The sequence below is a fragment of the Pinus tabuliformis genome, chromosome J (genome assembly GCF_031772625.1).
Source record: "Pinus tabuliformis cultivar Carrire ecotype Pingquan chromosome J, CPIR1, whole genome shotgun sequence".
Taxonomy (NCBI): domain Eukaryota; kingdom Viridiplantae; phylum Streptophyta; class Pinopsida; order Pinales; family Pinaceae; genus Pinus; species Pinus tabuliformis.
The window spans coordinates 898,709,631-898,721,926 of record NC_142295.1 but is presented as its reverse complement, the minus strand read 5'-3'; the positions used below and the strand labels follow the sequence as shown (position 1 = coordinate 898,721,926).

Below are 12,296 nucleotides of genomic sequence, written 5' to 3'. Positions count from 1 at the left end.
GTGCTCATAACTTTGATTGCACCTGAGTATAGTTGACATAAGGCCGAGGCCGTGCGCATCATTTTTGCACAGTACACAGTCAAATTTAAAAAAAAAAAAGATGATATATTTGGTTAGGCCGAGAGCATTTTTGTACATTTTTTAGTGAGGCCGAGAGCCAAATATAGGTGCATTACACAGTTTTCATTGTTAAAACATAAACAGTCATCAATGATTTGAATTTTGGCAAAATAAAAGAGGATCAGGAGCATGAATGAACATCGTTTGTATGTATATTTTTGTTTTCAAGAACAGAGGGCAATATATTAACAGGGTATACAAATATTTCTTGCATTGAACATGGGTTAAAACAGTGCTGTTGCAGAGGGCAGAGTCAAACAGAGGTGAATTAAGTTGATTGAAAAAGGAAGGTAAGGTTATTTGCCTTCAAAAATTTCATTTCGAAATCAAACAAATAATTGCATCTTTCTTTCAAAATGAAATTAGTAACAGCAGAGGAATTTATTCATTGGTTTACAGAAGCAATGTCAAACAGAGTAGAGCCAAAATTCCGGATAGAGAGTTGGGGAAAGGAAACAATAGAAAAACTTTACCAAGCAGGGATGATCAGTTTCCTACAAAAATTTGATGGCCACTCTGAACAAATAACCAGAGAGTTTATAAACAATTTCAATCAAGACCAGACACGGGTGGGAGATGTCATTATTTCGGTAACCCAAGAATATCTTTCCCAAGCCTTAGATCTGCCCATGATAGGTGAGAAGTATTACAAAGGCCTGCACTTTAAAGAGAAAGCTTGGACTTTCTTTCTTGAGAAGAACCGAAAGGGGACATTTGACAAGACAAAAGGGATACCCAGGGAATGGTTTAATGAGCCATGGGGTGAGTTGGTTTTGGTTATCCAAAAATTCTTGACCTGTGATAGGGGGTATAGCATGGCTCACTTGTATCATGTCAGACTTCTGCAGCATATAAAAGGGGAGGATAGGATAAACATGCCTTATTTCCTATATAGGAGCCTCTTGAGAATGATAGAAACAGTCAAACATGAACACAGGCCTAAAGCAGGACAGATATACCATCAAGGATTAATAAAAATCCTAGTTGAGTATCAGGTGAGATTACAGGGCATAGTGTGGCGAGAATTCATGTCTAAAAATAAATTCATTGAACAGGTTCATGAGGTACAGGACAAAACAGAGCAGGAAAATAGAGGAGTGATGAACTCACCCTTATATCCTAGAACAAGAGCCAAACAACAGAACAGCATGGCCATGCAAGAAAATGAAACATCTGTTATGTCTATTCCTAGGAAATTTAGGAGTAAGAGTCCTATTGACTTAGAGAAGGAAGTAGAAAAATGTTCCCCAAGACAGCAAGAAGAAAATGATTTTGCACAAGAGGCATTTGAGAAGGATTCTTCCTATAATGATGCAGCAGCAACATCACTTATAAAAACAACACAGGACTTTGAGAGGGAACTTAACTTAGGAAGAATCAGAGATCTAACTGACCAATTGGAAATTAGCAAAATCTTAGAGAAGTAATTAAAGGAAGAAAATAAGGCAAATAAGAAAGATAATGCTAAATTGGTTAAAGCAAATGAGAAACTGAATGAAGAATTGGGGAGGCTAAAGAGGAAAAATGATCTACTCTCTAAGCAAGCATTTAAGTGGCTAAAGGAAAAGAACATGTGGCAGGAAAAATATGAAAAACAAAAGGTCAAAGCAGCTTTGTTTAGGGAGAGACATGATACAGGTTTGGATTGTTTGGCCAGGGCGGCACAGCAGGAGGCATCTACAGGTACATCATCTACTACAGAAAGGCGAAGGTCAAAGAGGAACAAGCAAGCATAGGGACATGCTTGATGATAACCAAGGGAGAGATGTTGAGCCTTAGTTTTGGTCTTATTTTTGCTCAAAGAAACTTACTTATCCATCTATTTTCCATCCATTTTCCCTTCATTTATCCTATTTTGATGTATATTTGATATCTATTCAGGTATTTAATTTTAATTTTTCAATTTCTAAAGTTTTTATGAAAATTTGGTTTTTAGTGCAAAATTGGCAGATTCAGAAATTCCCGTAATAGCTCTATGGTTGGTATGGTTGCAGGACACTTAGGCACGAATGGAATGCATGGATGGACAGCTTGGGAACTAGGACTAAGCCAACAATGCTTAGTTCGAACTGAACAAGCTTTATTAGGCCCATTTGGTGCTAGTCAACCATGACTAGTCATGCAGGAATCCCATAGAAATAGGGCTGTTTTGAGTTTTCATAGGAATGGTCATCTTTCTTGGGTTGGGGATAATGAATTTGACTTGGATAGGTGGATGAGAGTAGATGCATTTGTTTGAGTGATTATAGATCAGTTTGTTCATGAGACTTCTTATTTAAAGCCAAAACTTTGATGGCTTATGTATTGATTTTGTGATATACTTTTATGCTGAGACATCTTTGGATTGAGAAGTAATTTGAAGACTTGTGTTATTATTATTTTGATGTGAAATACTATGGATTTGTGACTGATCTAAGCTTCTGATATCACCTCTCAAAGTGTGCAAGGCAAGGGTGGAGGGCCCCCACTCCAAGCTAAGTACACTTCCATGATAAACTAGTTTTATTTCATTGTAATTTGGTTAATTGTAGCACTAGTTTTTCAAAGCTTTATTTCAGTTTTATTTATGGTTTATGCATAGTGATTGATTTCATTTGTTAATAGCTTATTCATCACTTTATTGAGTTGGAAAAACAGATGTTCAAGTTGGACATCCCTTCTGCTAAATGATGAATCAAAACTAGTTTCTTTTGTTTACATGCAAGCAGTTTTATTTCCATTTAGATTTAGATATTGAGATGAATGAATTATGATGGAATATCTTATGTGTCTCTTAAGTTAAGAGCTTCTTTCATTTATAATTTATGCATCTTGAGCTTTTGGTTTCAATCTCTGATTCATTAAGTGATAATTGAGGTGAAGGTGGACTTCTTGAGGTCAAGAACCCTTTCAATGTTTTTCTCTTTTTGAGCTGATTGAATTAGAGTTATAAGATGTATTATCTTTAGCTTTTGAATAACTTATCTTTCAAGGTTTGGTTATATCTGATCTTCACATATAGTGAACTTGCCTCAAAGCATAAACAACCCAGATTGATAAGAAATAATTGTGTTAATTTAGGACCATAAATTAGCTCAACAATATGACTGAAGAAAAGAGTGAAGATGTATGGTTTCTAGATTCCGGGTGCAGTAACCATATGACAGGAAACATAGCCCTGTTTTCTAAGTTAGATCAGAGTGTGAAGTCACAAGTCACACTAGGGACTAATAGTAAAGTTTCTGTTATGGGAAAAGGAGCAGTAAATGTCTTAACAAGGAAATATGAAAATAAAACCATAGCAGATGTTTATTATGTTCCTGGAATGAAATGTAACGTCTTAAGTATTGGACAGCTTATTCAAAAGGGGTACAATGTTTTCTTTGTGGATGATGTATGCATCATCATGGATAAAACACCCATCAAACAATGTATTGTTGAAGTAAAGATGACAAGGAACAAGATGTTCCCTCTCAGAATGACAGCAGATTTAAAAAATGGAGAAGAAATAGCAGCAGTGACACAAGAGGTTTTCCAAAGCGAACCAAAAAATGAAAATTGGTTGTGGCACTTGAGATTTGGACATCTCAGCTTTGGAGGTCTTAACTTGTTGAATAAAAAAGGAATGGTAAGAGGATTACCATTGATAGAGAAACCAGACAGCCTTTGTTAAGGTTGTATCTTGGGGAAACAACACAGAGAAAGTTTTCTATCTGGGAAAAGCATAAGGGCAAAAGCACCCTTAGAGATTGTCCACTCAGATTTATGTGGACCGATGCAAACTCCATCACTTGCAAGCAGCCACTATATACTAACATTTATTGATGATTTTACTAGAAAAACTTGTGTTTATTTCCTGAAGAACAAAAGTGAAGTGTCTGAAAGATTTTGCAATTTCAAAGCACTTGTAGAAAACTAAAGTGGGCTGCTTATCAAAGTTCTAAGAACTGATAGAGGAGGTGAGTATATCTCCAAAGAATTTCTACGTTTTTGTAGAGAAAATGGAATTCATTAGCAGTTTACCGCTAGGTACACTCCGCAACAAAATGGAGTTGTCGAAAGGAAGAATAGGATAATTATGGATATTGCGAGGAATATGTTAAAGGCAAAGCATTTGCCAAATGATTATTGGGTTGAAGCTGTACACTGTGCAGCGTACATTTTGAATAGATGCCCTACAAAAGCAGTTATGAACAGAGTGCCGGAAGAAGCATGGAGTGGGACAAAGCAAGGAGTCACCTACATGAAAGTTTTTGGATGTGTGGCTTATGCACACATTCCAGATCAACTAAGGAAGAAGTTGGACAACAAAGGGGAGAAATGTATTTTCATTGGATACAGCGAGGAATCCAAAGCTTATAGGTTGTATAACTCATCCACCAAGAAGCTTATTGTGAGTAGAGATGTTTAGTTCATTGAGGAGGAAGCTTGGGATGGAAGCATAGAGAAGACAGTGAATGTTAAAAAATCTTTGTCACATGATGAAGATGATGAGGAGATGGCTAAAATACATCCCCAAATAGCAGCACCAACACAAGGGCAGCAAGAGACATCCTTGAGGAGAAATGAAAGTGCTTCTCCAAGCACACCACAAGGAGGAAATTCAAGTGCTTCCTCAAGCACTTGTACACCAAATGAAAGAGGTAAGAAGTTTAGAAATTTAAGTGACATTTATGAACAAGAGGCAACAAATGAAGGTATGAACTCTTTGTTTGCTTTATATTTTCATGTTGATGACCCTGTTCATTTCGAAGAAGCAATTAAGGATAGGAAATGGACAGAAGCTATGGATGAGGAGATCAATGCCATAGAAAGAAACAAGACATGGGATTTAGTTGAACTACCAAAAGGAAAAGAAGTCATGGGAGTTAAACGGGTCTACAAAACCAAGAGTAATGCTAAAGGCAAAATAGAAAGACACAAGGCAAGACTTGTTGTCAAAGGATATAAACAGCAGTATGGGAGAGACTATGAGGAAACTTTTGCACCGGTTGCTAGAATGGAAACCGTGAGAGCAGTGCTGTCCATAGCAGCACAAAACAAGTGGAAAGTTTACCAAATGGACGTGAAGTCAGCATTCCTAAATGGAGTGTTAATGGAAAAAGTTTACATTGAACAACCTCTAAGCTATGAAAAGAAAAGCCAAGAGCACAAAGTGTGCAGATTGAAGAAAGCTCTTTATGGGCTAAAGCAAGCACCAAGAGCACGGTACAGTAGGATAGATTCTTATCTACTGGAAAATGGATTTGAAAAGTGTGAGGGAGAACCCACCCTCTACATCAAAGAAAAAGATGGTAAAATACTAATTGTTGTGTTATATGTTGATGATGTTATTTTCTCAAGTAATGATGATTATCTTACTGAAAATTTCAAAACAGTCATGAAAGAAGAATTTGAAATGACTGACATGGGTTTGTTGAGATACTTCTTAGGAATAGAAGTAGAACAAAATGGAAATGGGATTTTTATCTCACAAGCGTAATATGTTAATGAAGTGTTGAAAAGATTTAATATGCAGGAGAGCAAAGCAGCAATCACTCCCACAGTGATGAGATTAAAACTCAACAAAGAGAACAGTAGCAAGGATTTTGATCTTGGTTTGTACAAGAGCATAGTTGGCAGCCTCATGTATTTGACTGCAACTAGGCTGGATATAATGCATGCTGTTAGTTTGATTTCCAGATTCATGGAGAGGCCAAAAGAAGCACATTGGGAGGCAGCAAAAAGGATTCTGAAGCATGTTAAAGGTACTAAAAGGTTTGGCATTTTATATACTATTTCAGAATGTTCAGATTTAATTGGATACACTAATAGTGATTGGGCTGGAAGTGTAGATGATCGGAAAAGCACATCCGGTTATGTTTTTCACATGGGTTTAGGAGCCATTTCATGGGCTTCTAAAAAACAGCCTATTGTAGCATTGTCTACAGCAGAGGCAGAATATGTGGCAGCTATAGCAGCAGCATGTCAAGCAATTTGGATGAGAAGGATGTTAAGGAGTTTATGCCAAGAGCAAGCAAAAGGAACTGTGATTTTTTGTGACAATAGCTCAGCTATTGCATTATCCAAGAATTCTGTGTTTCATAAGAGAACGAAACACATTGACACAAAGTTTCATTACATCAGGGAATTGGTAAACAATGGAGAAATTGTTTTAAAACACTGCAGAACTCAGGAGCATATTGCAAACATTCTGACCAAACCATTGGGGCAAAAAAGTTTTGAGTTTTTAAGGAAATGTCTGGGTATGACTGATAACCCAGCAGTTGAAATTAAAGGGGAGTGCTGAAATGATAATTTCAACTACAGCGAAGGTTGAACAGCGACCGCAAATTTCCTAGAAAACCGCCAGTCTTTTCCCCGCACCGCTTTTCACCGAATAGTGGTATTCCTCCGGAGGTAGCGAGCATGCTCGGCAACGAACACGTGTCTGAGCAGTCCTTTCCAAAATAGCCTTTACCTGGCACATAAAGTCCGTGCGTTTTGGCTGTGCGATATTGCCGTCAGTCGTTCGATCAATGAGGGCAAGATCAATGGTTATGGCAGCGGTGACACAGTTTTTTTAATTTTCAGAAGGACCTTCATATGACTATCAAGGCCGTATGACTGAATACGGATGCAGGGCTGATTGAAAAGCGTGGATGGATGTGGAGCAAAACCCACGTGAAGTAATTACTGAATATTTAATATGAATTTACCGTGGTTGGTAAATGTAGGTAGAACTTAATTCTATTGTTTTTGTTTTAATTCACGGATGTTTGTTATGGCACAAGTAAAAACAAAAAAGGTTATGTTCTGTTTTTGTTTTTTGTTGAAATGCAATGTAGCACAGCAGCGCGCGAAATTTTTTTTGAGGATGTAATGTAATGCAAAAAAGGGGAATACGCAGCAGCGCATATGTAATGTAAAAAATTTACACACAACAGTGTAAAAGAAACTTGCAAGCTGAGACAGAGTAATTTTTCTCAGTGCAGAGACAGAGTATTTTTCTAGGTAATGCACAGCAGTGCAGAGGCAGAGGACTTTGATGTTTGTTTTTGATTTGCAGCTTCCGTGAGAGAATTTTGTAACAGTCAGTTTTATTAATGAATAGAAATCTTTTGTGTGTGTGAAACTATGTCCTCTGGAAACAATTTTTTTTGTTCCTCTGTGTTAAGAAACAGAGCATTATTCTCTGTTCATTCTGTTCTATAATTATCAGAAATTCCCAACAATATCCATGGCTTAGGAGTCTGCCAAGGCTGGAGGCCAGAAGCTACATTGAACATTACGGGACAAACGATATTTGGCTTGGGAAAACCATGTATAGGTAAGATTGTAAAATTTATAATATTTGTTTCCAATATAATGTCGTTGAACCCAATATTGGTTTCAGCATGCTAAATAGTAAACCATTTGTATTTTAATGTATAATTGAGGGGAGCACGATGCCATATATTAACAACAACAAATATTTGGAACTGGCCAAATTGGACTTCAATAATGTGTAGTCTATACACCAAAAGGAGTTCCGCGAGCTTCGAAGGTGCTAGTATTGTTTAATTCGATGTTTCAATCATTTAAGCCAAGTATTATTTAATTGAATGTTTCATTCATGTAAGTATAAGCTAAGCTAGTGTACCTCGCATTGTTTAAAGGTGGTGGAAATCATCAGGCTTCGCAGAGCTCAATTTCACACGCGATCGCGTGGTTGAAATATTTTTCTCAATCTCCTCTTCTATGTTTGAACCAAAGCTAGCTTCGTGCAGAGCCACTTTTACCAAATCTACCGCCTGCGCTATCATTTTAGACGACCTATATGACGCTCATGGATCTATAGAAGACATCAGGTTGTTCAAAGAAGCAATTAAAAGGTGGAGATTTAATATATTAAATATCTTTTGATCTAAAAATGATGAAAGTTTCTGCAATTATTGTGGCTGCTAAACTATGTATTCATGCCTATTCTTCATCTTTGTTATAGATGGGCTCACTCTTTGTTAGACCAAATGCCAGAACACATTAAAATATGCTTCCTGGGTCTGTACAATCTGGTAAATGAAATAGTGGAAGAAGGCTGCAAGAGACAGGGGCGTTGTAAATGTGTTAGAAAACCTGCACAGATGAATCTAGTTAGTAAAGGTTGAACACACAGCTTTGCAGAGAAAAAACACTAAAAGAAAATTGAAAGAAGAAAAGAATGATTCATTAGAAAATAGGTTACAATGCTCATGATATAGCATTACTGGGTGAAGATCCCAAAGTAATGCACCATAGTGGTGATCAATGAGAAGACTCAACACCTACAACAAGTTCCGGAGATAACTAGCCAGTTGCGGAGTTAAAGAAGGAGCAAATCAAGGAGTAAATCATGCAAAAGGAATCTTGCATGCAGTCCCATGCTCTAACTAAGAGTCTGCATGTAGATGTGTAGTAGTTGCATGTAGTCACATGCTCTAACTAAGAGTTCGCATGTAGGTGTGTAATAGTTCCAACACCCCCTGAACACCACTATGGGGAAAAATAGAAAATGGGCCCTGGCAACTAAAGCCAAAGGTCACCCAAAATACAGTGCAACTTGTTCTAAAATTGAGGAAAGAGGGAAAACCTCGTGGGAAAAACCCCCCCTCAAAATTCAATGTAATCAAAAGAAAAGACAGTTGCTAAGCAACTGTGTCCTTCACTCCAAGACAATCACACAGAGAGCGAAACTTCTGCTCAGTGAATGTCTTGGTGAAGATGTATGCAGTCTGTTCTACTGAGGGATAGAACTGCAAATCAATGACCCGATCATGTACTAAGTCTCTGATGTAGTGCATATGGATCTCTATGTGCTTCGTCCGCTGCCGCTGTACTGGATCCCTGCAAAATTGAGAGTGCTCTGGTTGTCACACCGGATGACAATGGGCTAGTGGAATTGGACGCCCAACTCAGTGAGGAAGTGCTGTAGCCACAGAGGCTGAATGGTGATGTTGACTACTCCTCTATACTCGGCCTCAACTGAAGAGAGAGCAATAGCAACCTGCTTCTTTCTCGACCAACAGATAGGGCCAGATCCTAGACTGAGTGAATATCCGGAGGTGGACTTGTGATTAATGCTGTCTCCCGCCCAATCAGAATCTGTGAAGCCAAGGAGATTCAATGCAGTGCCTGCTGCATAGTGAATCCCGAAGGTGATGGTGCCCTACACATATCAGAGGATGCGCTTGGCAACATTCTAGTGTAGCTCATGCGGCTCCTGCATGTATCTGGAAACTGCCCCTACTGCATATGAGAGATCTGGTCTGGAGTGGGTGAGGTACAATAAGCTCCCCACTAGCTATCGGTAGAGAGTGTTGTCAACTAATGGAGTGACACCTCCATCCTCAAGGCGGACACCAGACAAAAAAGGAGTCAGTGCTAGCTTGCAGTCAGTCATGTGAAATCTCTCGAGGAGATCCCATGCATACTTAGCCTGAGAGAGTTTGATGTCCGTGGCATCTTGGCTAATCTCAAGACCAAGAAAGAAGTGTAATGGACCCATGTCCGTCATCAGGAACCTATCATGCAAGGCCCTCTTGACTGTAGCAATGGCTGAAGTCGAGCTGCCAGTGATTAGGAGATCATCTACATACAAAAATAAGATAAGAAGAGAATCATGTGTCCTAGGCATGTAAACATTTGGATCAGACTTACATCTTTCAAAGTTTTGTGATAAGAGAAAATAATCCATCTTCGCGTACCAAGTTCTCGGGGCCTGCTTAAGGCCATAGAGAGATTTCTTCAGTCTGCAGACCAAAGATGAATTCTGAATGAAACCATGTGGCTACTCCATGTAGATCTCCTCAGATAGGTCTCCGTGAAGAAAGGCATTCTTCACATCCATCTGATGTACTTCCCACCCCTGGGCAACCGCAATGGCAAGTGTAAGGCGTATGGAATCCATCTTTGTTACTGGAGCAAAGGTCTCGTCATAATCAATGCCATGCACTTGTTGGAAGCCTTTGGCTACTAGCATTTCTTTCTGTCTTGTGATTTTCCCATTTGTAGCACTCTTGCTCCTGTAGACCCATTTGCATCGGACAAGTTTCCTTCCTGAAGGAAGGGGGACCAGATCGAGGAGGGAGTTATACTCCACCTCCATGGCAGACTCCGAAGATGGATGCCCAGGAGCCTCAGCATAAGACTGTTGAACAGAAGATTGAACCAAATGACAATGCCAGGATGGCGATGGTTCAGTGGCAGTGAGGACAAGAGGAGGCTCAATAAACTCTGAGCTAGTCCTCTACAGATTAGAATTATCCCCCACAAGACCATTTCTAGCAACTGAGTGGTCTTGTGCATATATCTCATGTAAGCTCCTTGTTCTCTGATTTATGACAGGGGAATATGATTCACTGTTGGAAGCCCGATCTGGACTTTGATGTGGATCATCATTTGCATGCACTAGATTTGTATCTGAAGACTCTGTCTCTGCATCTGCATGCTCTACCTCGGCATCTGCATGCTCTGTATTTGCATCTGAGTGTACTGAGTCATCATCTCGGACATGAGGTAGATAAAAGGTGTCTGCATGCAGCGATTGAGGTGCATGCGAGAGACTTTCCTCAAATTTGACACTTCGCTCAATGATGAGCTTGTCTGCAGAGGGAATCAGGAGTCGGTATCCCTTCACACCATCAGGGTATCCAACAAAGATGCACTCAATGCTCTATGGATCAAGAGATTTCCTCTTTTCAGAGGGGATCCTGGCCCATGCTCTGGAGCTGAAAACACGGAAGTGGGTGACCTCCGGTTTAGTGCCGCTCCAAGCCTCAAAGGGGGTCTGATCCTTGACAGACCTATGAGGAGATCTGTTATGGATGTAGTTAGCACAATTAAGTGCTTCGGCCCATAGCTTATGAGGCAATGACTTAGCATGCAGCATGCAGGAAGCCATCTCTTTGAGAGATCGGTTCTTTCTCTCAGCAACTCCGTTCTGCTGTGGAGTGTATGGAATTGTGTACTGCAACTGTATGCCAGACTAAAGGAAAAGGTTCTGAAGTGCTTTGTTAACATATTCCCCCCCATTGTCTGTATGGAGGGCTTTGATCTTTCTCTCTAACTGTGTCTCAACTAGTGCTTTGAAATCTTCAAAGTGCGCAAAAAATTTAGATTTGGCCCTGAGAAGATACACCCAAGTATACTGTGAGAAATCATCAATAAATGTAAGCACATACCTTGCTTTATTGATGGAAGGATGAGGAAAAGGCCCCATGAGATCACTATCGATCAGATCTAGAGGAGAGGATGCTCTGTGAGTCTTGCTGGTGTCAAACGTTTCTCTGGGATGTTTGCCAAGGACACACCCTTCACAAACTCCTTTGGAGAAACTGATATTTGGCAAGCATTCCACCATCTCATTCTTGCTTAGCTGCTGCATATACTTGTAATTTAAGTGACCAAACCTCTCGTGCCAAAGCCTACTATTATCATCAACATGTGTAAGCAATAAGGAGGATTCGGATTCAATAAATTCAGAAAATGTATACAGTCTGGCTCCATTGTTTACCTCACTAGTTGCAATTTTGGAGTTGTTATGTAGATCATATATGTTAACTGCATCTAGAGTGAATTCCACTCTCTTTCCTGTGCCGGAATGAGTGATCTGATAAACTGAAAGCAGGTTTACCGAAAGTTTTGGAACATGAAGCACATCTTCAAAGCTTCTGTGTAAAAGTTACACTCTACCTTTTTCGGTGACCTCAATAGGTGAGTTATCTTCCATGAGGATGGGAGGTCCTTTGCATGCATCCAAAGAGGAATAGACTTCCTCTGCAGCAGCCATATGATGTGATGCACCAGAATCTATAATCCATGCATCAGGAGAAGAATTAATTGCAACTAAAGCATGAAAATTGTTACCTTTCCCGTGTGGTGGATCCTCAGTTTTCTTCTTGGCGCCCTGAGGGATATGGTCCCCAAGGTTGTGCTTCTAAAGGATTTTTGCCATTTGGTCAATTTGTTTCTTCATGCAAGAGGATTCTGGATGCAATTCTCTTTGATAGTAGGTGCATCTGTTTCCTTTCTTCCCTTTCTCATTTCTCGATCCAGAGGAGTCATTGAAGAGCTTGGTGTACCCTTCCTTCTTTGGATGAGAATGTGCTTTTCCCTTGTCTTTTTGCTGCTGATTTTTCTTATTTGAATTAGGTCTGTGATTTTTATTGTGGTTGCCATCATGCACAACAAGTGCATGCACT

The 12,296-nt window shown here is 39.4% G+C and overlaps 1 protein-coding gene across 1 annotated transcript in view; it reads left to right on the top strand.

Moving 5' to 3' along the window:
* The first annotated feature begins 7,328 nt into the window (after positions 1-7,328).
* LOC149229577 (monofunctional isopimaradiene synthase, chloroplastic-like) overlaps positions 7,329-12,296 on the top strand; it is a 98,075-nt gene continuing 93,107 nt past the window's right edge. Inside the window, exon 1 of the mRNA XM_089378678.1 lies at positions 7,329-7,408. Coding sequence (XP_089234804.1) covers positions 7,401-7,408 — 8 coding nt within the window. The 5' untranslated portion in view covers positions 7,329-7,400. The remainder of the gene's footprint in view (positions 7,409-12,296) is intronic.